This window comes from Vulpes vulpes, chromosome 4 (assembly GCF_048418805.1).
Source record: "Vulpes vulpes isolate BD-2025 chromosome 4, VulVul3, whole genome shotgun sequence".
NCBI lineage: Eukaryota > Metazoa > Chordata > Mammalia > Carnivora > Canidae > Vulpes > Vulpes vulpes.
This window is the reverse complement of record NC_132783.1, coordinates 120235929-120260462: the sequence shown is the minus strand read 5'-3', so window position 1 is coordinate 120260462 and position 24534 is coordinate 120235929. Positions and strand designations below refer to the sequence as shown.

The following is a 24534-nucleotide window of genomic DNA, read 5'->3' as shown; positions in this document are numbered from 1 at the left end:
TATACATGACTAGCATGTACTGTAAAAGAACAGCCTGTAGCTCTCCTTGGCATTAGTTTTATTTTGACTCCGCTGGGGCTGCTGGCTACACGCTCAGTGGACGGGAATGAAAGCTCCAGCCCTCAGTTCCATAGTGCTGCTCTAGGCTAATTATATGGTCTTCTTGAGGTGGGAATGAACTGAGGGCTCAACAGAAGAAAATAGCTTTTCCTTCTGGCTAATAGATGAGAAAAGTCACCCCATCACTTCAAAGGTACCCATGTTCATCCGCCTCCAGTGGGCTGTGGCCATCCATCTGCAATGTCACCGACTCGGCAGCCCATCCAGCCACATCTGGAAAAGTTAAGTGGGTTGCAGAGTTGACATGTGTTGAGGAATGCTTTCAGCACAGTGTATTGACAACAGGTTAACACACTTTTCCTCTCCCTAGTTATATCAACCTAATATGTTATTTGAAAGTCAAAGCTTCAAGTTTTAGGTAAGTTAATGAAAACACGTACAGACAGATAGGTGCTACCACCAACACCAATTCTTTGAAAAGTAAGATGTGATGACCCAAAAGGGTGAATGAGATCCATAAAAAGGGTGACCCGTCCAGGGGAAGTTTGGGGATCCATGGTGGACCCAGCAGGTGCACCCTCAGAGGACAGATGTTTTGGTACATCCTAATACCCATTACACAATCATCTCTCTCTTTTCCATAGAGTCTGAAAACCTCCTAAAGAATGAAGCATGTGAACCATCTGAAGGACAGCAAGCTACCTTAGAGAGGGATCGGTGGCTTTGTGGACTGCCCTGGATGGTTTCAGTTTTTTGGTTTTTTTGTTTTGTTTTGTTTTTTGGTTTCAGTTTTCTATGTGTAAATTTCCAACAAGCCCCTCAAATCAAGAGCCACATCTTAGGTTTTTATTTGTTTCTTTTTGTGGCTTTGACAGCTTTGAGCCCAGCCACACAGAAGACAATTCTAGCAAATTCTTCTTGTCCTAATTTGGCATGATGTATGACAGCCCAGGAGAGGGACAATAGATATAGAAAGATAATCTTGTGGTTGTTCTAATCATTCTCTTCTACAAGCTCCTCAGCTAAGGAGAAGATTCTCTTTAATTCTAAGGCTTTTTAAATGGTGTTCTTACCATACATCCATATATGCTTTCTATTGAAATAATGATTTTTTTAAAAATAATATTTTCTCTAAAGTCCATGGCATCTCCTTCATGATATAGCTTCTTGGAGAATTTGAGGAAAGAAGAAGGAAGTGTGTGGCTGAGGAATAAGGTAAAGGAATTCCTTAGCCTTTGTGGCAGAAGCTTCAGACTGTAGGGGTAGTTCCGTGGTGCATTTGGATCTTGGACCGGATCCCCTGGAGTCCCTTAGAACCTGTTCAACCTCTGATTTCCCCAGTTTCTCACTGTGCTCCAGGTCTCTATCAGGAAAGAGTCATTTGGAGAATCTTTGCCATAGCCTCCCTCATTGCCATCGGGAATCAGAAAGACCATTTTCAGAGGTGAAAGCTCAGATTGGGAATTGGCTGTTTACACCAATTCAAGACAGGGAGGTGTGGAGAGGAGTCCAGTAAGGCAAGGCTTTCTGCATTGCACAAACAGACTGTGAGAAGATTCCTTTTAGGAAACTCAATACAATCTCCTTTCATTTTCTAGAGAACTGTGGGGAAGCACAGTGACCCGATGGGAGCAATGATTGCATGAAGGCTCAGTGAGGCTCACATGAGTGGAAGTGGCAGAAGGAGAATTCAAATTTGGATCTCCTAACATGGTTCACCAGCAGCTTCACAATACTCTGAGCACCCAGTGGACTGTGTGTTGTATCTTAGGGCCAGAGATTGATGGGCTTGTGGAGGTCTGAGCAGCTCACTTTTGTATAATCATATATATGTGCATATATAAATATATATATAAGATGTCCTTAGTTAATTTATTCATGTATTTATTTGGATGAGAGAGAGAGAGTGAGCATGCAAGCGGGAAAGGGAGATGGACAAGCAGACTCCTCACTGAATACTAAGCCCAACACGGGGCTCAGTCTCATGACCCTGAGATCATGACCTGAGCTGAAATCAAGAATAGGACGCCCAACCAACAGAGCCACCCAGGCACCCCTATATAATTATTTTTATATTTAGATCTAGTCTAAGGATAGGATTTTGTTTGAAGAAAAAGTTTTACAGTGAAAAAAAGTTTGTCTTCTTTATATCATGTTACCTCTAATTTTAGGAAGAAAAAATATGGAAGCGCTTCTCAGGCAGCTTGGTGTGAACCAAATCCTTCATAGAGAGCTTTTTAACCAAAATGCATTATTGTAATAGAAAATGTTAACATTTGGGTCACTGGCTCACACACAGGTGGTCCTGGCACCCAGAATGACTAAAGAAGTTCTGATTCACCATTTTGCTATTTCCAATGGATGGTGCTGAGATTTTAATATTTCTTTTCCACAAGAACAGCAAAGTGGTTCTAAGTGTGGGCTCTGGTCAGCCTTACTGGGTAACTTTGAACAACTTAAAAAACAGAAAACAAAGACAGAACAAACACAAAACAAAAACAATGCCCTTTATGTCACATAGAGCCAGAAAATGAAGTAAGGTTTCTAGAGCCCATAGTAAGTACTCAATCAGTATTTGCTATTATCCTTGTTGTTGTGATTTGAGGGACTCCTAGTTGAGGTCTGGCATCAGCTCGTGAACAGAACAAATGGACTCAGCCTCATAACCCAAAAGCTTTAAATTCTTGGCTGAGATCAGTAACTCCTTACCTTAAATCAGGATGTTTGGGCAGAGTGGGCCCCATCATAGAATAAAGTGGGTGGGATTGACCCTCTGGAAAGGAGGAAGCTGGTGAAGAGCTTCTGCTTCCCTAGGCTGGTGGTGGAGCTAACAATGGGTGCCAGCAGTCCTGTTCTTTAACTACCAGGCAATTGCAGTCTTTGGATCTGTTGTAGTTGGCTCAGTCCAAACCCGCATTTCCAATTTTCACACTATCTGTAAACGTTGAATTCTAAAGGCTTTCCTATTTAATATCAAACAAGTGAGAAAAAAAATCTCCTCAGCTCATTAGCGTTGTGCCAGACTTGTGCTGGGATGCGGTGGCAACTGGAACTCAGCTGCACCAAGACCTCAGGAGGATTTCTCAAATGGCTGAACGGAGAGCAATACATCAGCCTAGCAAAATCTCCTGTGCCATTTGGTTTAAATATTAGAGTTCCTTTGAGGTTAAGGAAGTATTAGAACCAGAAGGAAGGCAGTTTACAATCTGTTTGCCTGGGCTCCACATGCTGCAACTGTCACAAATGTACCTCTTTTTGGCAAGAGGGGTCATTGCCTGCCCCAAACCTCCCCAACTCCATTTACTGTTTGGAACTGGACTTCCACCTTCCCGTCAACTTTTGCCCAAGGCTGTTCAACCCACAGTCTAGACGGACAGACTGACAGAAATATAATGCAAGCCACAAATGCACAGCACATATGTCATTTCAAATTTTCTAGTAGCCACACTAAAAAATTAAATGAAAAATAAAAATAAACTGGTGAGATGAATTTTAATATGATATATTGTCTAACCCAATATATCCAAAATATTATCATGTCAACATGTAATCACTATAAAAGTTATCAATGAGATATTTGACAGTTTTGGGGGGATACACCAAGGCTTTGAAATCTGATGTGTGTTTTATACTTACATCACACCTCAATCTGGACTGGCCACCTTTCAGGGGCTAAATTGCTGCAGCATCGGACAGCTCGGGTCTAGACCAATTCCACACACTGCACTATATCCTACAACAACAGGCCTGTGGTGAAAACACCCAGCAGAGTCTGAGGAAGGTTCTCCAGAGACTAAGAATTGGGAGGATCCTGTGAAACAGAATCTGTCACCACAGCTCCTTTTGAAGTGCATTTGTTTGCAATAACTTCTATAAACATCACTGGTTCCCTCTCCTTTGTTTCACAGTTTGGGGACCCAATTTATCTCCGATGGAGGAGAGTATTATTTTCTCAGCTGCAAATCATGTTAATTGGGCAGCCAATAGATAGGAATGTGGAGTAAACACCCCTAATACCTTTAATGCTTTGATGACTTTTCCAGCCCCATACTGTAGGTACTGTATTGAAGGGGGGTAGCGGTCCTTGTTCCTTCTAAGGACAAGCCGCTGCCTACCGCGGGGAGGCGGGCTCCTGGACACATTCTAAAGGGGATGCATTTCAAAGTTCTGGTCTCTTATTACCTGCTTTTGTTTGACACTCAGACAACTCGTGTCATTTGACCAGAGTAAGTACAAAAAGGCAAGTCATCAGGAATCTTCTGACAAGTTTGGGAGCCTTTGCAGGGCCTAATGGCATTTGGTTAAAGCACTGATTTCTTTCCAGGGGAGTCAAGGTGCCGGATGCTTTTCCTTCTCTACCACTGCCCATCTCTGAGTTCGTGGGTCACTGGCTGCCTAACCAGCTCTTCTGGACCACGAGAGGTCTGCCTTCCTATCGTAAAGTGGGATGAGAGGTTGTGTAATAGAGAGAAACCTGGAGCAGCAGAAGGCTGACCTAATCTTGGCCAGACTAATTGTAGGGATGAATATATACATCAGCTGAAGATCTAGAAACTGGTTTCCATAAAAAACCATCCTACTTTGTGCCCACTGGAACATCTTCCTGTAGCCCAAGAGTTGGTGTAAGGCAACCTGACACCTGCTACTTGGAGCACCCCAAAACCTTATACAAATCTTAAAACACTTTTTTTCAGGGACTTCACTATGACCCTGTTCCTTTTTCTCAGATCCAGATCCTCATTCTGCTTCCCATGGGCCCCTTTTATATCTCAACAGGGATGACACAGTCCCTTGGCACTCAGAACCCCAACACCACAGAGGACCTATAAGCTTGCATTTCTGGCCGATGCCCAACCACAACTTTGGGAGGAACATGGCTGATGTAGGTTCAGTTTAACAGCTTCTGGAAAAATGAACTTCCTCATTCCTAATCCACCTTCATCACTGCTCACCCTCTTCTGCCCCCTCATGCTCATAAACATTTAGAGGCAAATCACCTGGGAACCCTATTAAAATACAGGTTCCTAGGCCTCCCACTTACAGATACTCTGATTCAGTAGCTCAGGCACTGGGAGCAAAGCTCAGGCACCCACTGGGTCACCTTTATGCCAGTCATCTACAGACTGCACCCTCGGAAGCCCTGTCGGATATCTGCTGGAGCAATGCTTTCAATGTCAAGAGTTTATGTCAATGTCAGTGTATGATTTTTTTTGTATGCACTCAAAAGATAGGATGATGATTTCAGGGTTGTGTTCTGCCAAAGGAAATGTACTTATGCATCTTTCTGATCCCTACTGGACGACCAAATCATCAGAAAGACCCCCCCCCCCCAAAAAAAAACTATCAGAGAACACCTCCTAGGGAGCCAGACTTTGGGGTAATACTAGGTGCCTACTCATGACATTGCCCCAGCCTTGGAAGCATCAAGTGGATTGCCATAGCCCATGGCCTCCTTCTAGGAGCTTCTTACACTTTTTACCACGTGATCCTGTTATCCTGGCCAGAGTTACCGAGACTGAGGATAAGTGCCCTGTTTGGAGTCAGCCATCCATATGATGGCGATGCCTTACGAGTGACAGCCTCCCAGGAGTGTCCCCACATTAGAGAGGGGCAGGCACAGCCCCATGGAGGCGCTTACAAATGCCACTGAGAGAGGAAGTCAGTGAAGTGCAGGTAGGTTGTGTAAAGCATACACAGCAATGCTGTTGTAGCATCACCACACAGTGGAACCCAGAGTGAGTGATTGTGGTAAGTAACAATTCACCCTGTGAGAACTAACAGTTATCGTGACTGGAAGAGCTAACATTTATTAAGCATGTGCTATGTGGCAGGCAAGATACTAAGCTTTATATTTGTAGTATTTCATTTGATCTTTATAAAGATTTTATGGTTAAATGATATGAACTGTTAATACCCCAATTTTACAGGTAAGTAAAGTGAACTTTGGAAAGGACGACTTGCCCAAGGTCAACAAGTACCAATGTGGGAATTCAAACCCAGCTGGTTTATTTCAAAGCCCATATGTGTATTGGGGGTAGGGCTAGCTCCATAACTTGCATGGCCCAGTGTACAATAAAAATATGGGGTCCCCGTCCATGGAACAGAAAAAAAATGCCACCAATGTAAAGCTTTTTCCTATATTGCAAGGTCTTGTTAACTGGCCATAGTGATTTGTTTTTTGATAACATTTTAAGTCAAGAAAAATTAAAAATTGAATATCATCATTCAATTTTGTATTGTGCAATGCCAGTTTGCCTCATATGCAGAACCATTGAAATAATTCGTATTTTGTACTTAGTACAATGTACACAAAATGAACTCATTTGTTTTCATTTCACTTCTTGATACATAAACATTCACTAACTCATTACCTTTGGCTTCTGACATGTCAGGATGGACAGAAAAAGACTAAAATTATGGGTTGCTCTATCTTCCCCCACTTTCGAGGTCCTTATTCTAGATATAAGTGGTTGGCTAATACAGGGAAGGAAAGCAGGTAAGAAAGGTTATGATAGGGTTTCTTGCTTGTTGGTGTTTCTTAACATACCATTTGCCTTTTCCTTGCATTTAATGCAAATTCAGGTTTGGATGCAAAGCATGGCCTCAGGGAAATGCCAGTGCTCCCTCTTACCCAGTCAATGACTTAGGATGATTACCTTATGGTTAGTTTGAGATCACACTCATCTTGAGTCTACAGGGAATCTGTGCTGATGGGGCATCTGAAATGCTCCATATGAACAGGTGGGCAAAGACACACATACTGCAAGATCTCCTCTGTTCATATGCAGGCTCCATCATCCCATCAGACTTTACTTATAAAACACAAGAGAAATGATAAAATTATTAAGCATTTCAAGATGGTTGGGGTGCCTGGGTGGCTCAGTCAGTTAAGCATCTACCTTCAGCTCAGGTCATGGTCCCAGAGTCCTGAAATCAAGCTCTGCATCAGGCTCCCTGCTCAGCAGGAGTCTGCCTCTCCTTCTTACTCTGTGTGCACACTCACTCTCTCTCTCAAATAAATAAATAAATAAATAAATAAATAAATAAATAAAATCTTAAAAAAAAAAAAAGAATTTCAAGATGATGCTAGCAGAGCATTAAATCAAGCATAGGGCCCTTTGAGTGTGGCCTGTTGTGTGAATACAGGCGTTGTACATCTGTGATGGTGGGCCCCCAACAGGGGAATTATTCACAGATTTTGTTATTTAGTGGTTGTTGGATAAGTACCAAGATACGGAAAGTACCGTATCTTGAAAAATGTTCCAGTTACCCCCACCCCTACCTCTGCCCCCCGTCCAGCCATGCAGGCTCAGAGATGGATTCTTGCCTACCTTATTTGGTGAGGTTGTTCATTAAACTACTTGAGTATGTTCAATGAAGCCCTTTCTGGGTGGCTTGGGTAGGGGCTTTTTGGACCTCTGGGATTCTTCTGCAGGGAGCAGGTAGGTAGAGGAGCTGCACCCTGCAGAGCCTCCACTCACCTACCTGGATCATGGGAATTCACCCAGTCCACCTCTGGAAGCAGTCCAATCCTGTCTTCATTGTTCTGGACAATGGGGCTCTGGAGGCAGGCAATAAAGGAAGGGGGGCTGGTTTAAAACTTTTCACTACCTCAACCCCTCAGTTGGCCTTCATTGCTATTTCCATTAAATGTTTTCCTGCTAAATCATCACACTTACTCTCCTATAATGTTACCTCTAACCACCTTAGAGCTCCCCTCTTCCAACTCATTCTCCTCCCAGGTTACTTGACCTAAATCACTGTTTTGATTATACTACTCTTCTTAGAAATATTCATTGGCTCCCCATTGACCACTGGATTTCATCCAAGTTCTTTGTCTTGGCATTCAAGGCCCTCCTCAACTTGACCTCAACTTACCTTTCCATTTGTGCTTTCATTCTTTTCTCCTGGGCAAGAAAGTAGCACATATGATCCTTGACTCCTTTGTGCCTCAATTATGTTTTTCCTTTTTTTTTTTCAATTATGTTTTTCCTACTTCCTCTCCTTTCACATTTCCTGTCTACACAGTGGACTCATAACAAGTGCATGGTGTTTATTTATTTATAAATCTTTCCTCCTCACAGAAACATATACCATTGACCCTTAAACAACATGGGTTTGAACTGTGAGGATCCACTTACACATGATTTTTTAAAAAATACAGTACTATACATATATTTTCTTTTGTTTATGATTTATAACATTCTCTGGTGTATTTTATTATAAGGATATAGTTTATAATACATATATAAAATTCTCTTTAAAGATCACTTATAATACATATAACATACAAAATATAATACAAAAAATATAATACATATAACATACAAAAGCTTATGTTATGGGTAAGGCTTTCAGTCAACACTAGGCTATTAGTAGTTATGTTTTGGGGGAGTCAAAACCTGGGGAGCCATGAATTTTTGACTGTGAAGGGGTTGGTGCCACTAACCTCTGCATTGTTCAAGGGTCAACTGTGTAATATATATTGTGCATCTTACCCTGTGGTCAACAATACCATGTGAGAAGCAAGTGGGAAGTGTTTGGGTTAAAGCAGTTTAGCACACAGAATTAAATATGATTACTTCTTCCACTTCCCTAGAAGATGATGGACCAAAGCTGTTCTCTTTGTTTAAAGTCTAGCTACAATGTAAGTTATCACAGGAGCAAATCAGAACAAGATTTCATTTTCTATTAGATCAAGATCAAAATCATTCAATAGCCTGGGTTCTCAAGGCAATGGGAAAACAGGAGCTGGCCTCTAGTCACTGGTGCGAGTTGTGAGTTGGTACAGCTTGGGAGGGCAAGCGGAGAATATATCCTAAAAACCTTAAAAGGGTTTATGCCTTTGACCCCGTAATTCCACTTCAAACCCTATAATTCCACCTAAATATTTATTCTATGGAAATCATCAAGAAATGTGCACAAATATTCTTCTATAAATACATTTAAAACAGCAATCCAAATAAACAACAGGGAACCAGTTAGATCAGCCTTGGGCGCCATTAAAAATCATGTTTTAGGAAAAAATCCAACAAAATGGAAAAATGCTCCTAATATATTAGTAGTAATAAAAGCATGTTCCAAAACAGTGTGCATAGCAAGACCCTCATTTTGTAACATCATATCTAAAACAAAGATTGAAAGGACATCACAATGAACATGATTCTTTTTAGGATTACAGTTATTTTCTCTTTTCTCCTTTATATAATCTTTGCATTTTCTGCAATGAATGTGAATCACTTTTATAATCATTGGTGACAAAGCTCATCTTTATGCACTCCCAGCCCTATGAAAAAGATGTTAGGCTTAAAACCCATGTCTCCAACTTGAATTGTCAGTCAGCAATTTGCATGAAATAATCCTGTATTAAGTGCTATCAATATTTAAAAAGGCAACAGAAGTCATAAGCACTACCTTTCTGTGATTTATAAGCTAATGATGACACAGAAAGTGCTATAGAGAATGAGCGACTTCTTTAGAAAGAAAGATAAAATTAATTAAATAGCATCAGGTTATATTTTTAATTGGCTTTTCACTTTCTCTGGTCCATAAAGCCCAACACCTTGCACAGAAGATATAGTCAATGTTTGTTAAATGAATACATAAATGGATGGGCCGTTGAATGACAAAAGACAGACACTATGGATGTCACAGGAGCTGTGCTATCAGATCTATAAAGGCTCCATGACCAGGTGAGGACAGGCTTCCCAGACTGATGTTAACATTGTCATTATGTAACTTCATTGGTCATAAAACCTCACCATTTGTGCCTTTCGACCTGCCTCAGCTATGGCTGAGCTTTCTATGTTTTACAAAAGGAGAGTTGCTTCAAACCTTATTGGAATCATGGTTGTCACCCTTGGTTGCATGTTTCCATGTGCTGAGTGTGAGAAGCCGTTTACGTGCATGATTTTTTTTCAAACCCTCTTGGTAACCCTTTGAAGTAGGTATATTGTCTCCACTGTGGACGAGAAACTGAAACACAATGAAATGATTTGTCCAGTGTCACGTGACTAGTCAAGTGGAGCCAAACTCTCAACCAGTTCTGGTTGCTTCCAAAACACTGTGCGATCAGACATAGTGCTGCAAACTTCCTCCTTGGAATTAGGACACACACTTTGGTGATGAAAATGCCAAACTGATACTTCTTTTCTCTTATTTCTTCTTCTTAGCATTGTCTTTATTTTAGCTTTTCTGGTGAGTGTGTAGTGCTATCTGATGGTAGCACCTCACCAGTTCTCTGCACCTATTAATAAAGTTACTGACCATTTGGATATAATCTTCCTTAGTGAGATGTCTGTTTAAGCCTCTTGCTAATTTTTCCATGAATTTGGTTGCTTTTCTCTTTTTACCGACTTGAGCAGCTCTGAATATATTCTGGCGAGAGACTTGGTTTTGCCTTGCAGACATCTATTGTGGCTTTTTTGCCCCCCCTTTTCATGTTTTCTTTTCCTTTTTCTTGGGGAAAATGTCAGTTATACATTCAGAAGCAGACAAGTTATTGTGAACCTCCACGTCACCATCACCAGCTTCGACAGTTGTTGAAATACCTTTGTGTCACCAATAGATAAGGGCTCCTTTAAAAAGCACACAACCACAATTCCATTATCACACCTAGGGTAAAGTATTCTACTAATCAATGATTACTTAATTCATAAAATGTTCAGCAAGTGCTTAGATTTCTCCAGTTATCTCAAATTTTATTCTTTTCATTGGTAGTTTAAATCAGAATCCAAATAAGGTCTATACTCTGTGGTTGTTTGATAGAGCTTTTAAGATTTTTTTTTCAAGTAGGATCTAAAAATAAATAAATAAATAAATAAATAAATAAATAAATAAATAAATAAGGATCTATGCCCATCGTGGGGCTTGTATTCACAACCCTGAGCTCAAGAGTCATATGCTCCACAGACTGAGCCAGCCAGATGCTCTGTAGAGCTCTTTAGGCTTTTTTTTTTACTCTATAGGATTCTATAGAATCCTTATAGGCTTTATTTCTTCTTTCCTTCCTGCCACTTAAGAAATCAGTTCTGGGGCTCTTGGGTAGTTCAGTCAGTTAAGCATCTGCCTCTTGGTTTCGGTTCACATCATGATCTCAGGGTTGAGATCAAGCCCTGGATGGGGCTCTGTGCTTGACATGGAGCCAGCTTGAGATTCTCCCTCCCTCTCCTTCTGTCCCTCCCACTCATGTTCTCTCTCTCTAATATAAGTAAACCTTAAAAAAGAGAGAGAGAAACCAATTCATTTGTCCAGTTGAGTTTCTAATAATTTGAATTTTAATTCCTGTATCACCACATTTCATTTATATACACCTCTATTCCTGTATTTTCTGCAAATCAGTACTTAGATCTAGAGGCTGGATCAGGTGCAGGTTCAATTTTTTTTGAAGGTGGTATTGTACACTTTTGTCAGGAAGCATATAATGCCTGGTGTTTCTCTCTTTAGGACGTTAGTAGATGCCAATGATCATTGCCCAGATCCCTTATTTCATTAGGGGCAGAATTTGAAGTATAAACCACACAGTTAATCTCTGGTATTATGTGACTTTTCATTGGATCCCACTTTTTTACCTAAGAATTTGGGATGACTTGAAATTAAGCTGAATGGAAGTAGTGAGGTTTGTTTCAGTTTATTTTGTGATCTTACCTGGAACCCAGGCCAGTAAACTGTAGGGGGCTATGTTGTAGCTCTCTGAGGGCAAATCTATCATGGGGCTTGGGGCTGGTGAAGAGGGAACATTATAGATTTGAGGTGTTCAGGAAATGAGAATGGTATTGGTATGAATTTTGTAGAAGTGTCTTAAAATCTAAAATGCATTAACTCCTGCTAAAAGAATAACTATGTGCAAGTACTATCCCAGAATATATAAGGGGCCTAAAGGGGTCTCTCCAAGTTTCTAACCTTCAATGAAGGGAAAATAAAGCAGCCTCTTGAAACCCAGTTGAAACTTACAGCTCTGACTAGGTAAAAAAACAAAACAAAACAAAACAAAAAAATCCAAGGGGTTATATGGCTTACAGCCTCTGTCTGCGCATGTGAATTGTGGCATGCTTTCTACACAGCAGCCTTCACTGTTGTTTTGGTGGAATAAAACACAAGAGACTCCTACAGAATCAGAATTTTGCTCTTAGGGATTCAAAATTCAACATCTCAAATACAGATCATTTGTCAGATCAACAGACAGCAAGATGAGACCAAGCTACTTCCAGAGAAGGAGGTAAAGCCCTTTGAATACAGAGAAGATGAAAAGAACAGTAGGTGATTGACAGAGTTTGGTTTTGCACTTTGGAAGCACTTTTGTGTGCTAGACACATGCTTCGTTTTGCTGCAGTAGAAAGAAAAACCCCCAAAAAAACCAAAAACAAAAAGACAACGGAATAAAAGGTGCTAGCTCTACAGAGTCCCATTTAGAAAGATGCTAAAGACGCATAAGCATTTTCTGCTGTGTTTGTTTAGATTTCTAATTTTATTAATGGCTCCAAAGAAACTAAATCACATTCAAAGACAATTTTAAATTAGGAGAGTTAAAAATGAAGAATTAGGACCAAGAAAAAATATTTTAAAATCTAGAGATTCACAATGCAAATTCACGTTCAGAATAACCAAATCCGCCCCCCACTGCCAGTCCTGCACCTTGCCCTGATACAAAAATTCTCTAGGGTCATAGAAATAACCCAACATAACCAATGTTCCAGGAAGTAAAGTCTTTCTACAAAGGCAGGGGCTGAGTCTGTCCTATTTACTGCTGTATCCCAAGCATCTAACAGAATGCCTGGTACAGAGTAGGTGTTCCACAAAAATATGCTGAATTCATGAATAGATGAAACCCCTTAAAATCATTGAAACCAAAAGTCCCAAATGTGACATAAAACCTATAAAAAGGACAATGATCAGGTGACTCTTGACAGCTGTCATCTGAAAATCCTGTCGAAGCCGCTTAATAAAAGTGTTGGGTTGATACACCCCATGTCTAGAAAGTTGTAAAACAACTGGAGAAGGTCCAGAGCCGAGGCTGACTTGCTCCAGATTATAGAGAATGACAGCCAGACTTACTGTTTGCATTCCTGTCTCTGCCTTGTGCTGAGCAGTTTCCGTTCCAACCAAATCTTCTCATTTTTAATTTACTCTGATATTTATATGTCTACTGATTTAACATCACATCGTACCAGTCTGGGCTTCAGGGTGCCTTTGACATGCATTTTTCTAATTGACCTTTACATATATTATGCACAGACCAGCCAGAAATCATTCTTCTCCACGTGAGCCTCTCAGGTGAGAGTTGTGGTTTCACTTCTGTCTCCAGAAACAGCTTTCTTCACAGACTCCATTTAGAAATGGCTCCCCTGCCCCCTCCCCACCACCTATGTCTTCTGTAAGCTTGTCCAGACATGGAGTACATCATCAGGCCAGGCCTTCCAGTCATTCCATTGCTTGCAAAGCAATCATTTATAGGCATTTGGTGTTCTGTCTGACATCTGTTTGATGCTGGAGCTCCAGCCTTTGTCTCAATGAATCACTTGTCAGAGAAGGTTGTGGCATTTTAGGCTGCATTTCACACCTACAAGGAAGGGTTGTCTGGGATGTAAGTGATCTGAGGCTTTTTTGAAACAGCCATCTTGCTCACCTCCCACGAGGAATATTCCATGAGGAAATAGGGAAATAAGGGAGGCTGGGGACTGTGATGCTTCTTAAAGGCTTATTTTCGTTGTCAGTGTGTGCCTTGTCCCCATGCACTTGAGCCGGTCTTTCCTTTCTGGGAATGACACTGCCAGCTGACCCCCACGGTTGGAATATCACTACTAGAAAGAACTGGGCTGAAATGTCTATGTGGAATATTTTGAGAGCATCAGAATAAGAGGGAGAGATTTTTTGAACAAGAAAAGGCGAAAAAAGTATTAATCATTCTTCGTAGTTTGCAGAAGATCCTCTATGTGCAATTTGATGGCTGTTCTCACGTTGGTCCATGGATGTAGAAATGTATGCCTTGGTAGCGGGGTGTCGGGAGTCACACAGGGTCCTAGGCCAGGCTGAACCTTAGCAAGGCACAAAATTGAGGAGTCCCTTTATTCTCCAGGCAGGTTATCAGTGACCTCACAAGGTATGGTAAGTGAGGTTGCTTTAAACCATCAAGGCTGAACTATTTCCTTGTAAAAAGTCATTATTCATATAGAGTGTCTCATGGAAACTCCCATTTCATCTGAGGACCAGAGGGGGACATGAAAGGGTGGGGGCAAGCAGAGCCTGAGAACACAATAGGTGGCCTTTCTAAACCAGCATCCAGTGAAGAGAGTGCATGGATAGAGCAGAGATGGAAGGCAAGGTGGGAATACAGAGAAAATCTGATGGAAGAATCATGCACTTTTTACTTCATTTTTTCTGTAAGGAAAGAAAGATGCTAGACAAGGCATATGTTGGAGAGATGCTTCTTGCTGCCTTTTAAATTCTTCGGTTTCACAGAAAGCCACCTTAGGAGGAGTTTGTCACAAACAGATGAATCCCCAGGATGAGAGGTCAGAATTCCCAGCTTGCATGAAACAGTAGGTGGAAAGCCAGTTTCTCGGTTAGATTTTAACTTAAAGAGAATGGGGAAGGGGAGGGGAAAGTGATACCCCATCGGAGGCTTCTGGGTCTTACACAGGATCCTTTTCATGTTCCTAAATCAGTTGCAAGGGGGGTGGGGTAGGGTGCCAAAACGCGGGCTCATCAGTCACTCTGTGCATCTGAGCTGGAAAACATTTAACCCTGAGATGCAAATCATTTAATCATGCTGAGTCAGTGGTGACCAAAAGTTGTGAACCCTTGGAAGCCAGGAATTCCCAACATGATGTGATAATGCATTTCACAGCATGGACTTCAGATCTCCAGAACCCAGACTAGGGGAAAAGCAAGGCAGGGAATCTATATTCTCCTAAAGTTTCTGCATAACAAAGACAGATCCTCCCTCCCAAACTCCATGAAAATGGGGGTTCCCAAAGGGCAACTCCCACTTCCCAGTCCCCCTCTACATACTTTTGCCTTTCTGTTTGCACCATTAGGTCATAAGGTTAATGAAAACGCATTCTAAAATTATAAAGAAGATGAAGCCAGGCATGAATAAGAGATTTCCACTCGAGTCTGAATATTCCATCTGGAAGTTAAGAAAACCCATTTGCTTCAAAAATCATACAGTTCTTACCACATTTGCCTGGATAGGCCTGAGATGCTGAGGAACTTAATAACTACTAATTGCCTACCTGGGAAACAAAGCTAGGAATGCAGGTTGGATCCCAGCTTAGAAGTGGTGTTGTGAGCTCTCTGTGTAGTCAAATGATGTGTCAGGATAATGTTGCATTTGGGACCAGATAAAGAGCTGGGATTTAAATTTTTCATCTTCTACCATGAACTTTTTTTCTTTTTCTTTCTCTTCTTCCATCATGCTATCTTTTTAGTGTTCTTTCTCACTCTTTTTCTCTCTTACACATTACTCTGGTTCTTAAGGATGGACCTGTAGATACACAGCATTTCCTCACGTTACTTAAAAATATCTATTTCCTTAGGGCTTTGATCGCTACTGAAGGAAATAGTGCATTGCTCTGGTCACTCCTAGAACATTGCTTTTGTAGCAAATATTATAAGATGAGGTTTTGACTGAAAGGTGACACTTTATATTAACATCTTGACTCTGCTCACTCATTCTGGAGGAACGGCTCCAATGAAAGCAAATCGCTGCTGAAGACAAACCAACTGGAAAAGACACTTGCTTTTGCCTTTTTTTTTTTTTTTTTGTCTTTTAAGGTTTTCACAATAGCTTCAAAGGAAATGTGAATTAATCATTTGTTTTGACCCAAGAGCAGCAGAACTTATTTTGAAGACTTAAACAGGCAACACAAATGTAAACAGGAATCTGGGACTCCCAAATGCTAAAGCTTGAAAGGAGTCAGTCTGAAAACATCAATTCTACTCAGCGTTTATTTTCATTTGAAGATAGTGGAAATCATATATAAATCACGGACAATACAAGTTCTTCTCGTCTGGCAATTGTCCACATGAATCCGTTACCCTCTAAGTATAGATACAGATTTTTTTTTTCTTTTTTAATAGAAAGACAGGGCAATATGGCAGTTAATTAGCAACTGATACTATAAACTACAGTAGATACAAAGTTTTGTCATATAAATTAATTGCCATTACAAAAAGGCAACTGCTTTAGCTAAGAAGGTACAAAAACGGGTAACTTCCATAAATATAACAAGAAGCTAAGTGAAGAAATACATAACAGACTGTTTTTCCTATATAATATTTGAATATGCAAACTAAGACACCTGTGGCACTTTACATGAAGGTAGGAATAGACACACACACACACACACACACACACACACCACCCACCCGCCACCCACCCACACTCGCCCGGCCAAGCCCCCCCACCCCGCCCCCCAAGTGGATTTCCCAAGCACGGCCAATTCTAGGGTTACAAGGACAGGATGCCGCGGAGGAAGCAGCAAGACGGCGAGCTCCGAACTGCCAGACAAAGAAGGAGCCTTATTGACAGTTGTAAAGCATTAGGCGTCAGACAGAAACTTGTCAAAAACAGCTGTTGTTGGGTACTGATTGATAATGTTTTCATTCTGACGGCTGAGACTCTGCAGACAGTCGTGGGTCTGAGGAGAAGCCCATCACTGGCGCACACATGAACACACATACAGACAACGGGAAGTCATTTAACAGATGGCTTAGGAGCACTCAGCCACAGTATCTTAAAAAGACAACAGTCTACATTTAATGAACTTGCAGAGAGAGCAATGCCTAATAATCATTTATTTTTCACAGAAGATGAGCACAACAGAACCAAAATGAAAGCGGGAATTGTGTCACTGGTCATCGGAATGAAAGTTTTGTGCTGCTCACGGATTACACAGTGTAAAAATATTCAGGGATGCTGGAGACAAGATTGAATATGAATCCTCTTGGATCCATTCCATGGGAAAAAAAAAAAAAAAGCTTAAAGAAGTGGTCGATGTTTAAAGGTAATGATTTCGTTAAAATCCACCTACAAGATTAAACCACAAAAGCTGTATTTGAGTGATGTGTATCTTCTGGAGAATTACAAGGTATTACATCACCATGTAATACAGTGTGAGCCTGTGGTATTTGAGAACCAGTCTATGCTACCTAAAAATTACAAACATGTTTTTATTGCTCAGGTGAAAGGAGCAGTTTTCTATCATTTGGCCATTTTGTGTTTGAAGTGGCCAGAAGTCTACAAAATGTGCCAAAGAGTATTACATCCATAAACTTCAATATTTGTAGGTTATTCTTGTTTTAGAAAAGGTCAAAGGTGCCAAACCTTGGTAAAACTGCATATTTATCTCTACATAATTTTATCATTTAAATTAAATGGAAACAAACAAAAACAAAAAAAGAGTTCCAAAGACTGAATCTAAGCCCTAAAATGATTTGCTGCAGCCCCAGCACATTTTTTAAGGGCATATTGAAACCCCTGAAAATAGAGGTTTATAATAGGAATACTGATAGACCTTTAATTACTCGTTGGAGACAATCAGCGACTCTGTTAAACTGCATTAGCACTTAATGAATGAATATACAGATGATTCTGTCTTTGTTTTCTTTGTCAAATCCATGCCAGCTTAAACCCTAGCCAGTATAAACTATATACTTCATTTGGCTGTTTTTAAAATTTTAATCTATTATTTTAAAAATTATTTTCTCTCTTTCAATCACTTTACGATTTTTAGAAAAAGATATGTCGCAGCTTGACTTTATGCAGGGAAATCTTTCCATGAAAAAAATACCTCAGGACTTGATGAAATAGTCATCAGTGATGCATGCATTGTGCCTACATTCCCTCTTTTCAAAAACTGAAGTTTTTGCCCTTAAGAGAGGGGAGTGAGACTTCGGATGTAATCAAGGAAATTACACATCTTGTCTTTAAGTCCTTCCACATTAATTTTATCCTGGCAGGATAGTCCTCTCTGATAAGGTGATTCATTGAAATTTTTGGTGCTCATTTTTCTCTTATAATCTATAAGGCCCGTATATATATATATAAAAACAAAAACAAAAACAAAAAAAAACCCCTCAAAAATAAAATATGATAAAAAAAAATAAAAATCCCAAGAGATCTTGGAAACAATAGACATAAAATGAGGAGCTCCAGTCACATAGTGCTCCCCCACCTCCACAAACCCAGGGAAAATGAGTCAAGGTTCTGAGTCTCCCTGAGTCCTTCACAAGGGATTTGATTTCTGTGAGCCACGAATTCCATCCATTTTAGCACAGAGTATAGAAGAGCTGCTTAGAACAACAGAAGGAAGAGACATGCGGTGAAGATAATTAGTGGTAAACAGAGAATAAATTCTCTCTCAGTAGTGTGTACTTGACGTTAATGCCGATGATAATTCACCTGATTTACAGAATATTCACTTTAATAGAGAGATGAGAGTCTGAGATAACTAGGAGAAAAGAGACACTAAAGCCATTAAAGTCTTGATACCAAAATAAAATTAAAATGAGAAACTAACATGATAGGTTCAAGGTCTTTGGGAACCCGTGTTTTTGCCAGATTTCACATTCTTACAGCTTCATGGTCTTTTTCTTCTAACAAATTTATCAGCTGAGAGAAGCTCTCCTTCAGTGCATCCATGTCATCCAGCGAGCAGGGCTGCAGAATCCAGCGTTTTCCACGTGCAAGTGGTTCAAGTTCAAAATATTTTTTGACCTTAAGGGGGGATAAGATAAATATGTTATTAGTTATATCAGAATCTTCCTAATTCCAAAATTTTGAGTGTGACGAAGTAGGGGAATTTCAAGGAGAACTTTTGTGAACTGTGATGCCTAGGACTTTCTAGAACTCTGTCCACAGCTGTTGTTATAATGTGGGTTATATGTTGTGACCCAGGACTGTTTTCTTTAGGGGTGACTGACCTGCTTGCAAGCCATTTCACCCACACACTTATCAGCATGGGAGGTCTGATGAAGTCTAAGAAAGAACTACATGTACAACCACCACACAGGGCAAAGTACACTGCAGACACCAAAAAGATTCGATTCCATCAAAACAACTAGCAGAGCAGCTTTTGCTACATCTCCTTGCTAATTTCTTAAATTGGTGACATCCTAGAGTATGTACTATATCAATTACTCAAAACTGCTTTGACTACCAAACATATACACCACAAAAACTTATCATTTAAATAGTCTTTTCTCTCTCTCTCTCCCTTAAATTTCTAGCATCTAATTTTGAGATTTGAGAAAGCATTTTTTTATGAAAGAGGATAGAAACTGAGTATGTGTGTATGTATGCATATTTGCATATTTAAACTTGTATGCACATACATACATACATACATACATGAAGTCTCCCGCTTTTTATTTTTCTCCTAGTCCTGAATTTTCAGGGAGGTAAAAATCACCACCTTATAACTGGCATGTGAGTAGAGAATTTAGTATCCTAAAAACCTGTTTGATTAATATCCAGTCACAAGTCATTCTTAGTATAGTGCCTTGGATACTAATAGCATCCAGGATTACCAGCTTGTGATTGTGAAGAAATATCAAATTGTTATGTCTTCCCCAGAAGTGAGGAATCTCAAAGGGTATGATAAAACACAAAGTTCATAAAGCTATCCTCCTGCCCACACTACGTCCCACAAGAACAGAACACTGTACTGATAGTCTAGTGAGGTTTACATAACATAAAATATAGTGAATAGCAACATCAGAAGAACCGTTGTTGGAAGGCATTCTTGGTCAACGAATTTCAGTAAATTCCATGTGCCATAGCAAATTCCAAGATCTTACCTTAGTCAACACCTGACCTAAAAAAAAAAAGTGTCTCAACCATATGCCATTCTCAAATCGGGTTTTATTTTGCCTCTATCACTGCAAGTACCAGACTATGGCAGAGGTACATCATCCAAAAGTGGCATTAAAATATGTGTACATTTTTTTTCATGAGAGCAAGATATATGTAAGAAATACTAAGGTTTTATGCTAATTTAGGAACCACAATTATGCTAACATTTTATAATTCAAATGTGTCTCCGAAGTCCTTCTGTAAATGTCTGCAAAGTAGTAATAAATACTATTACTTTAAAAAGCCTGTGAAAATGGAAGAACTCTTATTAATTTTGATTCTGAGAAGTAACGAAAACCTCATTTCAGATCAGAAAATGGGTATACAACTTCAGAACAGTGTTCGCCCGAGGTATTTTACAAATCATGTTATTAAGAGGATTCTTCCTTACGGAAAATGTAGACTCCATTCTTTTAGTTTCTTCTCTCTAGAGCACTGAAAACAATTCCAAGAGAAGCTGTAATTGCTTGTGCAGTAACTAGTACTATACTGGCCCTGCCCCACCAACGGAGGGCTTGCTAGTCAGCAGACCAAGGGAGGCCATCAGCCAGCAGGGGGAGAGAAGAGTTGGCGGGGGTGGGGGGGTGGGAGGGGGTGGGGGGGTGGGGGACAGGTGGGGAATGTGTCTGAGTCTACAGCTTGATGGAGGAGCTGGCTATCTCTGAAGAGTTTAAAATCAGAGATGTTAGGCTCTTTGCTTCTCCCACAAAGTGGAGCTTCAGACTGCACTACTGAGTGCTTACAATGCAAGGGGGTATCTGGTCAAATCAGTAATGCCTCCCACCAAGAGGGGAGGGCCCGTAACATCAAAAATCTGCTCCATGAGGAAAGTTGTACCCTTGCCACATTTCATAACTTCAAATCATTTAATTTTTTATTTTTTTAAAGATTTTATCCATTTATTTGACACACACACAGAACACAAGCAGGGGGAGCAGAAGAGGGAGAGGGAGAAGCAGACTCCCCAATGAGCAGGGAGCCCAACATGGGGCTGGATCCCAGGACCCCCAGATCATGACCTGAACCAGAGGCAGATACTCGACTGAGCACCCAGGTGTCCCCAAATCATTTTAAGTATTGGTAGTAACTGAGAAGAGGGCTGGTGGCAAGAAATTGAATAATATTAAAATAAAAATAAGGACTAGCACAGTAAGGGCATGTTACTAACAATACTTCCTTTAAACGGTTCACTTAAAAATTCACAGAATTGATCCTGGTGGCATATTAACATCAAATTTGAAAGGAATGTTAGACTGAAATAATCACAGAATAGAATTTGTGGTATTTTGTAATACGGACCAGACAAAAAAAAACAGTAAGGTTTTAGGTACCCATTTGATTGGTTTCTAGGCAACTGAAAATATAGACTATCGCGTAGGCACACTTGGAAGATAATAAAGATGTCTGAAGGTAGTTTCAGAAGTTGTTCCTGCTGAATATGAAACATGAGGAGGAAATGGAAGGTTCCATTACAGGGTGGTCATCAGATAAAGGAGCCTAATGGTGTTAAGCTGACAAATATGGCTACGTAACCTGAGATTTTTGGATCTGTAACCTAAGTGGGGTATCTCACTCACCCTTCCATACTCCCCCGACTGGTATCCAAATGATTCCACACCACCACAATTTATAATATCAATTGTAAAACTAGTCTGGCATTTCAGTGTGTTTCAACCACAGTGAGTGACGGTTTGCTGCCAGAACATAGCTTCTCATTACCCAGAGTTTCGTGTTTCTAAAAACAAAGCAGATAATACAAGAGAGGAGAAGATGGAGACCTCATGCTCTGACTTGAACTTTTCCAGTTAGGTTGGGATTTTCACTTAGCATATATTTGAGAGAGACAGAATGGGCACGTGCATGCAAGCACACAAAAGTGTGGGGGGAGGGGGGCGAGAGAGACTCTCAAGCAGACTTTGTGACCACTGCGGAGCCCCACTCCGGGCTTGATCCGACGATCCCAAGACAAGACCTGAGCCAAAACCAAGAATCAGATGCCTAACCGGCTGTGCCACCCAGGTGTGCACCTTCATTTAGTTTTGTTATATTAACTTGAACTTCAAATTTCACCTCCTCTGTATTATGAAGATATAAATTACAGTCACATTTGACTTGTCCACCATGGCTTTTCCTGTCCTTTCATGATGCTGATGTATAATTTTAAAGAATAAGGTGTTCAAGTTTGACCAACATAAATCATGTTTCAAATACTTAATCAGAGGCTTAAATATTATGCTTCACTGGAAACGGCAGGAATGAGGAGGAGGTGACTGCTTCACATTGGCTCCTGGAGATAGCACTTGGGGCAATGACATCAGAATACAGCTGCTTGGCAACCTGTAGTCAGTTGGCTATTTTCGGTTAGCCACAGAGAGTGGGCATTTGTTAGTGGCCATGTGTCCACCCTAGAGATAGGAAAACAAAGCCACCATAAGTAGCCAACCTATTTTAGATATGTCACCAGAGCCCTCCTTCACTCATGCCACTGTGGGGTGACGTGCATTACTGCATCCCGTGATTCCCACAGCACATTTACTGTAAAGTCCTAATAGCACAGAGACATCTTGGCACCATCGCTTTGCTGCTCATGTTTGTAGCAGGTGTGAAACCTGTGAGATTTTTCATGGCACAGGAGACCCCCTCATCGGGTAGTAGATGTCCTTTATGTTTCTTTGAGTAGAAAGAATAATCCTTTCCTACTTAGGACCTCTAACAGGGTTATGTAATGACAGTGATTTCCCTATCTTGCCCTCACTTCACAAGCAAAAATTTTATTTTAATTCTTGCAAACCTGTTGTGACTAAATTTCTGGAAGTCATGTAAATAGCTTTTGAACTGCAATAATAGGTCTTCCCTTTTAAAAGCCTGCAAATCTCATTTTATTTATAAAAATAAACTGCTTGTTTTTCTTATTTTTGTTATTAAAGCATGTAAGTAGTGTGTGCCCAGAGTTGGCCTCATTCTCCTTTAAACACTCTGGGGAGCGGGGGAGAGAACAGTCCAGAAGGGATGACTTAGTGTTTTTATGTGACATAGAGTTACGTTCTAAGCTCAAATACTTATAAACAGTGCTTTGACCCACATGAATGTGTTGTAAGACATTAAAAAGAGGTTAGGGTGTGTGACAATTCTTTACTGCATGGGACTGTGCTGAGCACCCTAGAATATGTCACCTCTAGTTCTAGGGACTTCAATGCCATTAGCCCCAACCAGTCATTGCTGTAACCAAAAATGCCTCACCCCCTCCCATGTCCAGAAGGCCACCTGGGGTGATACTGATGCAGGTATCTTTGGCCCTGTCTGGGGAGATTTAGTTTCTTTTCCCACACATTCACCACCAGAGATAGAAGCTGGATATCTTTTCTGCCTGCACTTCTCTAGATCCCAACCTACACTGGACACACATATTTCCCTCTGGGAAAAAACTAGCAGGTTATAACAGACCCTTCCTAACTTGGGGGTGGCTGTGGTGCACTGCGGTAGGATGAAGTTAAGTATAAGGAGCTTTGAAAATGTGGGTCCTGAAAGTTGGCTTCCCCGAACTTCATTTATTCAACCACCACTTCCTGAACAAAACTGGTGAGTGTGGGAAGGTGGCGTGTGTGTGCCTTAAGGAGCCACTTGTGCCAGTGCTCCTCTTGCCAATGTATGGGGTTCCACTGATGAGAGCAGAATACCGTAAAACAAAACCCAGAAACAACAGCCCGAAGAGGGAACTGTCCTCATCATTTACATTATAAGATTACAAGCCCTTTGGCCCCTGGCTTTTTAGTGACCATAAAAGTTTAATACTGTACAGTTTACTAAAGGCTTTTTCACTCCTTTATAGCACCCTGATTATACTTCAACTGGAAGAAAAGGAACTGATTCAAATAAAGAGAGAGAGAGGAGTATTAAGACAATATAAGTCAATCTGAAAAAGAAATATCTCGGTAGAAGACTGTTCAAAGAACCCTTAGAAATAAAGGCACATTCTTTCTTCATCTCTGGACAAGGAATCAGTCTCATGAAGGAGACAGGCTGACAACTTCAGCTCCTTCAATTCGAAGGCGATCAATCAGCAGGTAAGATAAGACAATAGGGACACTGGATGAAGAATGCAGGAAAAACACAGAGAGCCAGCAGAAAGAGCTGCTGCAGTTGGGGGTCTGGTAGGCAAGCAAGAGCATGATGCAAGAGAACGTGACTCAGTAACTATCTTCATTCAGAGGAGCCATTATGGCTTTCCTGTCATTTTAAATACACAACATGTCCATGGCACACCTGTATTTTTCAAATAGTTGTATGAATCGTGTTTTTTGAGACAGGTTCATATTGGTTTTGAACTCTCTGGTAAAAGTAGGGTCTAGATGATAAATGTACTCCAAGGCTCCAATTAATAGGATGCTAGGAGAGTCTGAATAAATTGTGAAATTTTGTAGGATACTGTCCATGGCTGTCAAAAAGGAACAGAACTTGCCTCATCTTCACCTGGGCTCCTTAAACTTTAATCACTAGAGTGGATGCACCTGTTGTGGTACCATGTCACACTGGGGGAAACATGAAACATTTGTATTGAAATGCTGATCAGGTGCCTTCTCTTTCCACCTCCAGGCACAAGGACATCAAAATGCACGAGT

At 40.6% G+C, this 24534-nt stretch overlaps 1 protein-coding gene across 3 annotated transcripts in view; it reads right to left on the bottom strand.

Moving 5' to 3' along the window:
- Window positions 1-15990: 15990 nt before the first annotated feature.
- ARL15 (ARF like GTPase 15) overlaps window positions 15991-24534 on the bottom strand; it is a 399917-nt gene continuing 391373 nt past the window's right edge. For all 3 annotated transcript variants that reach the window (XM_026017011.2, XM_026017009.2, XM_072756933.1), the window contains one exon: window positions 15991-18778. In XM_026017011.2, coding sequence (XP_025872796.2) covers window positions 18626-18778 — 153 coding nt within the window. In that variant the 3' untranslated portion in view covers window positions 15991-18625. The remainder of the gene's footprint in view (window positions 18779-24534) is intronic.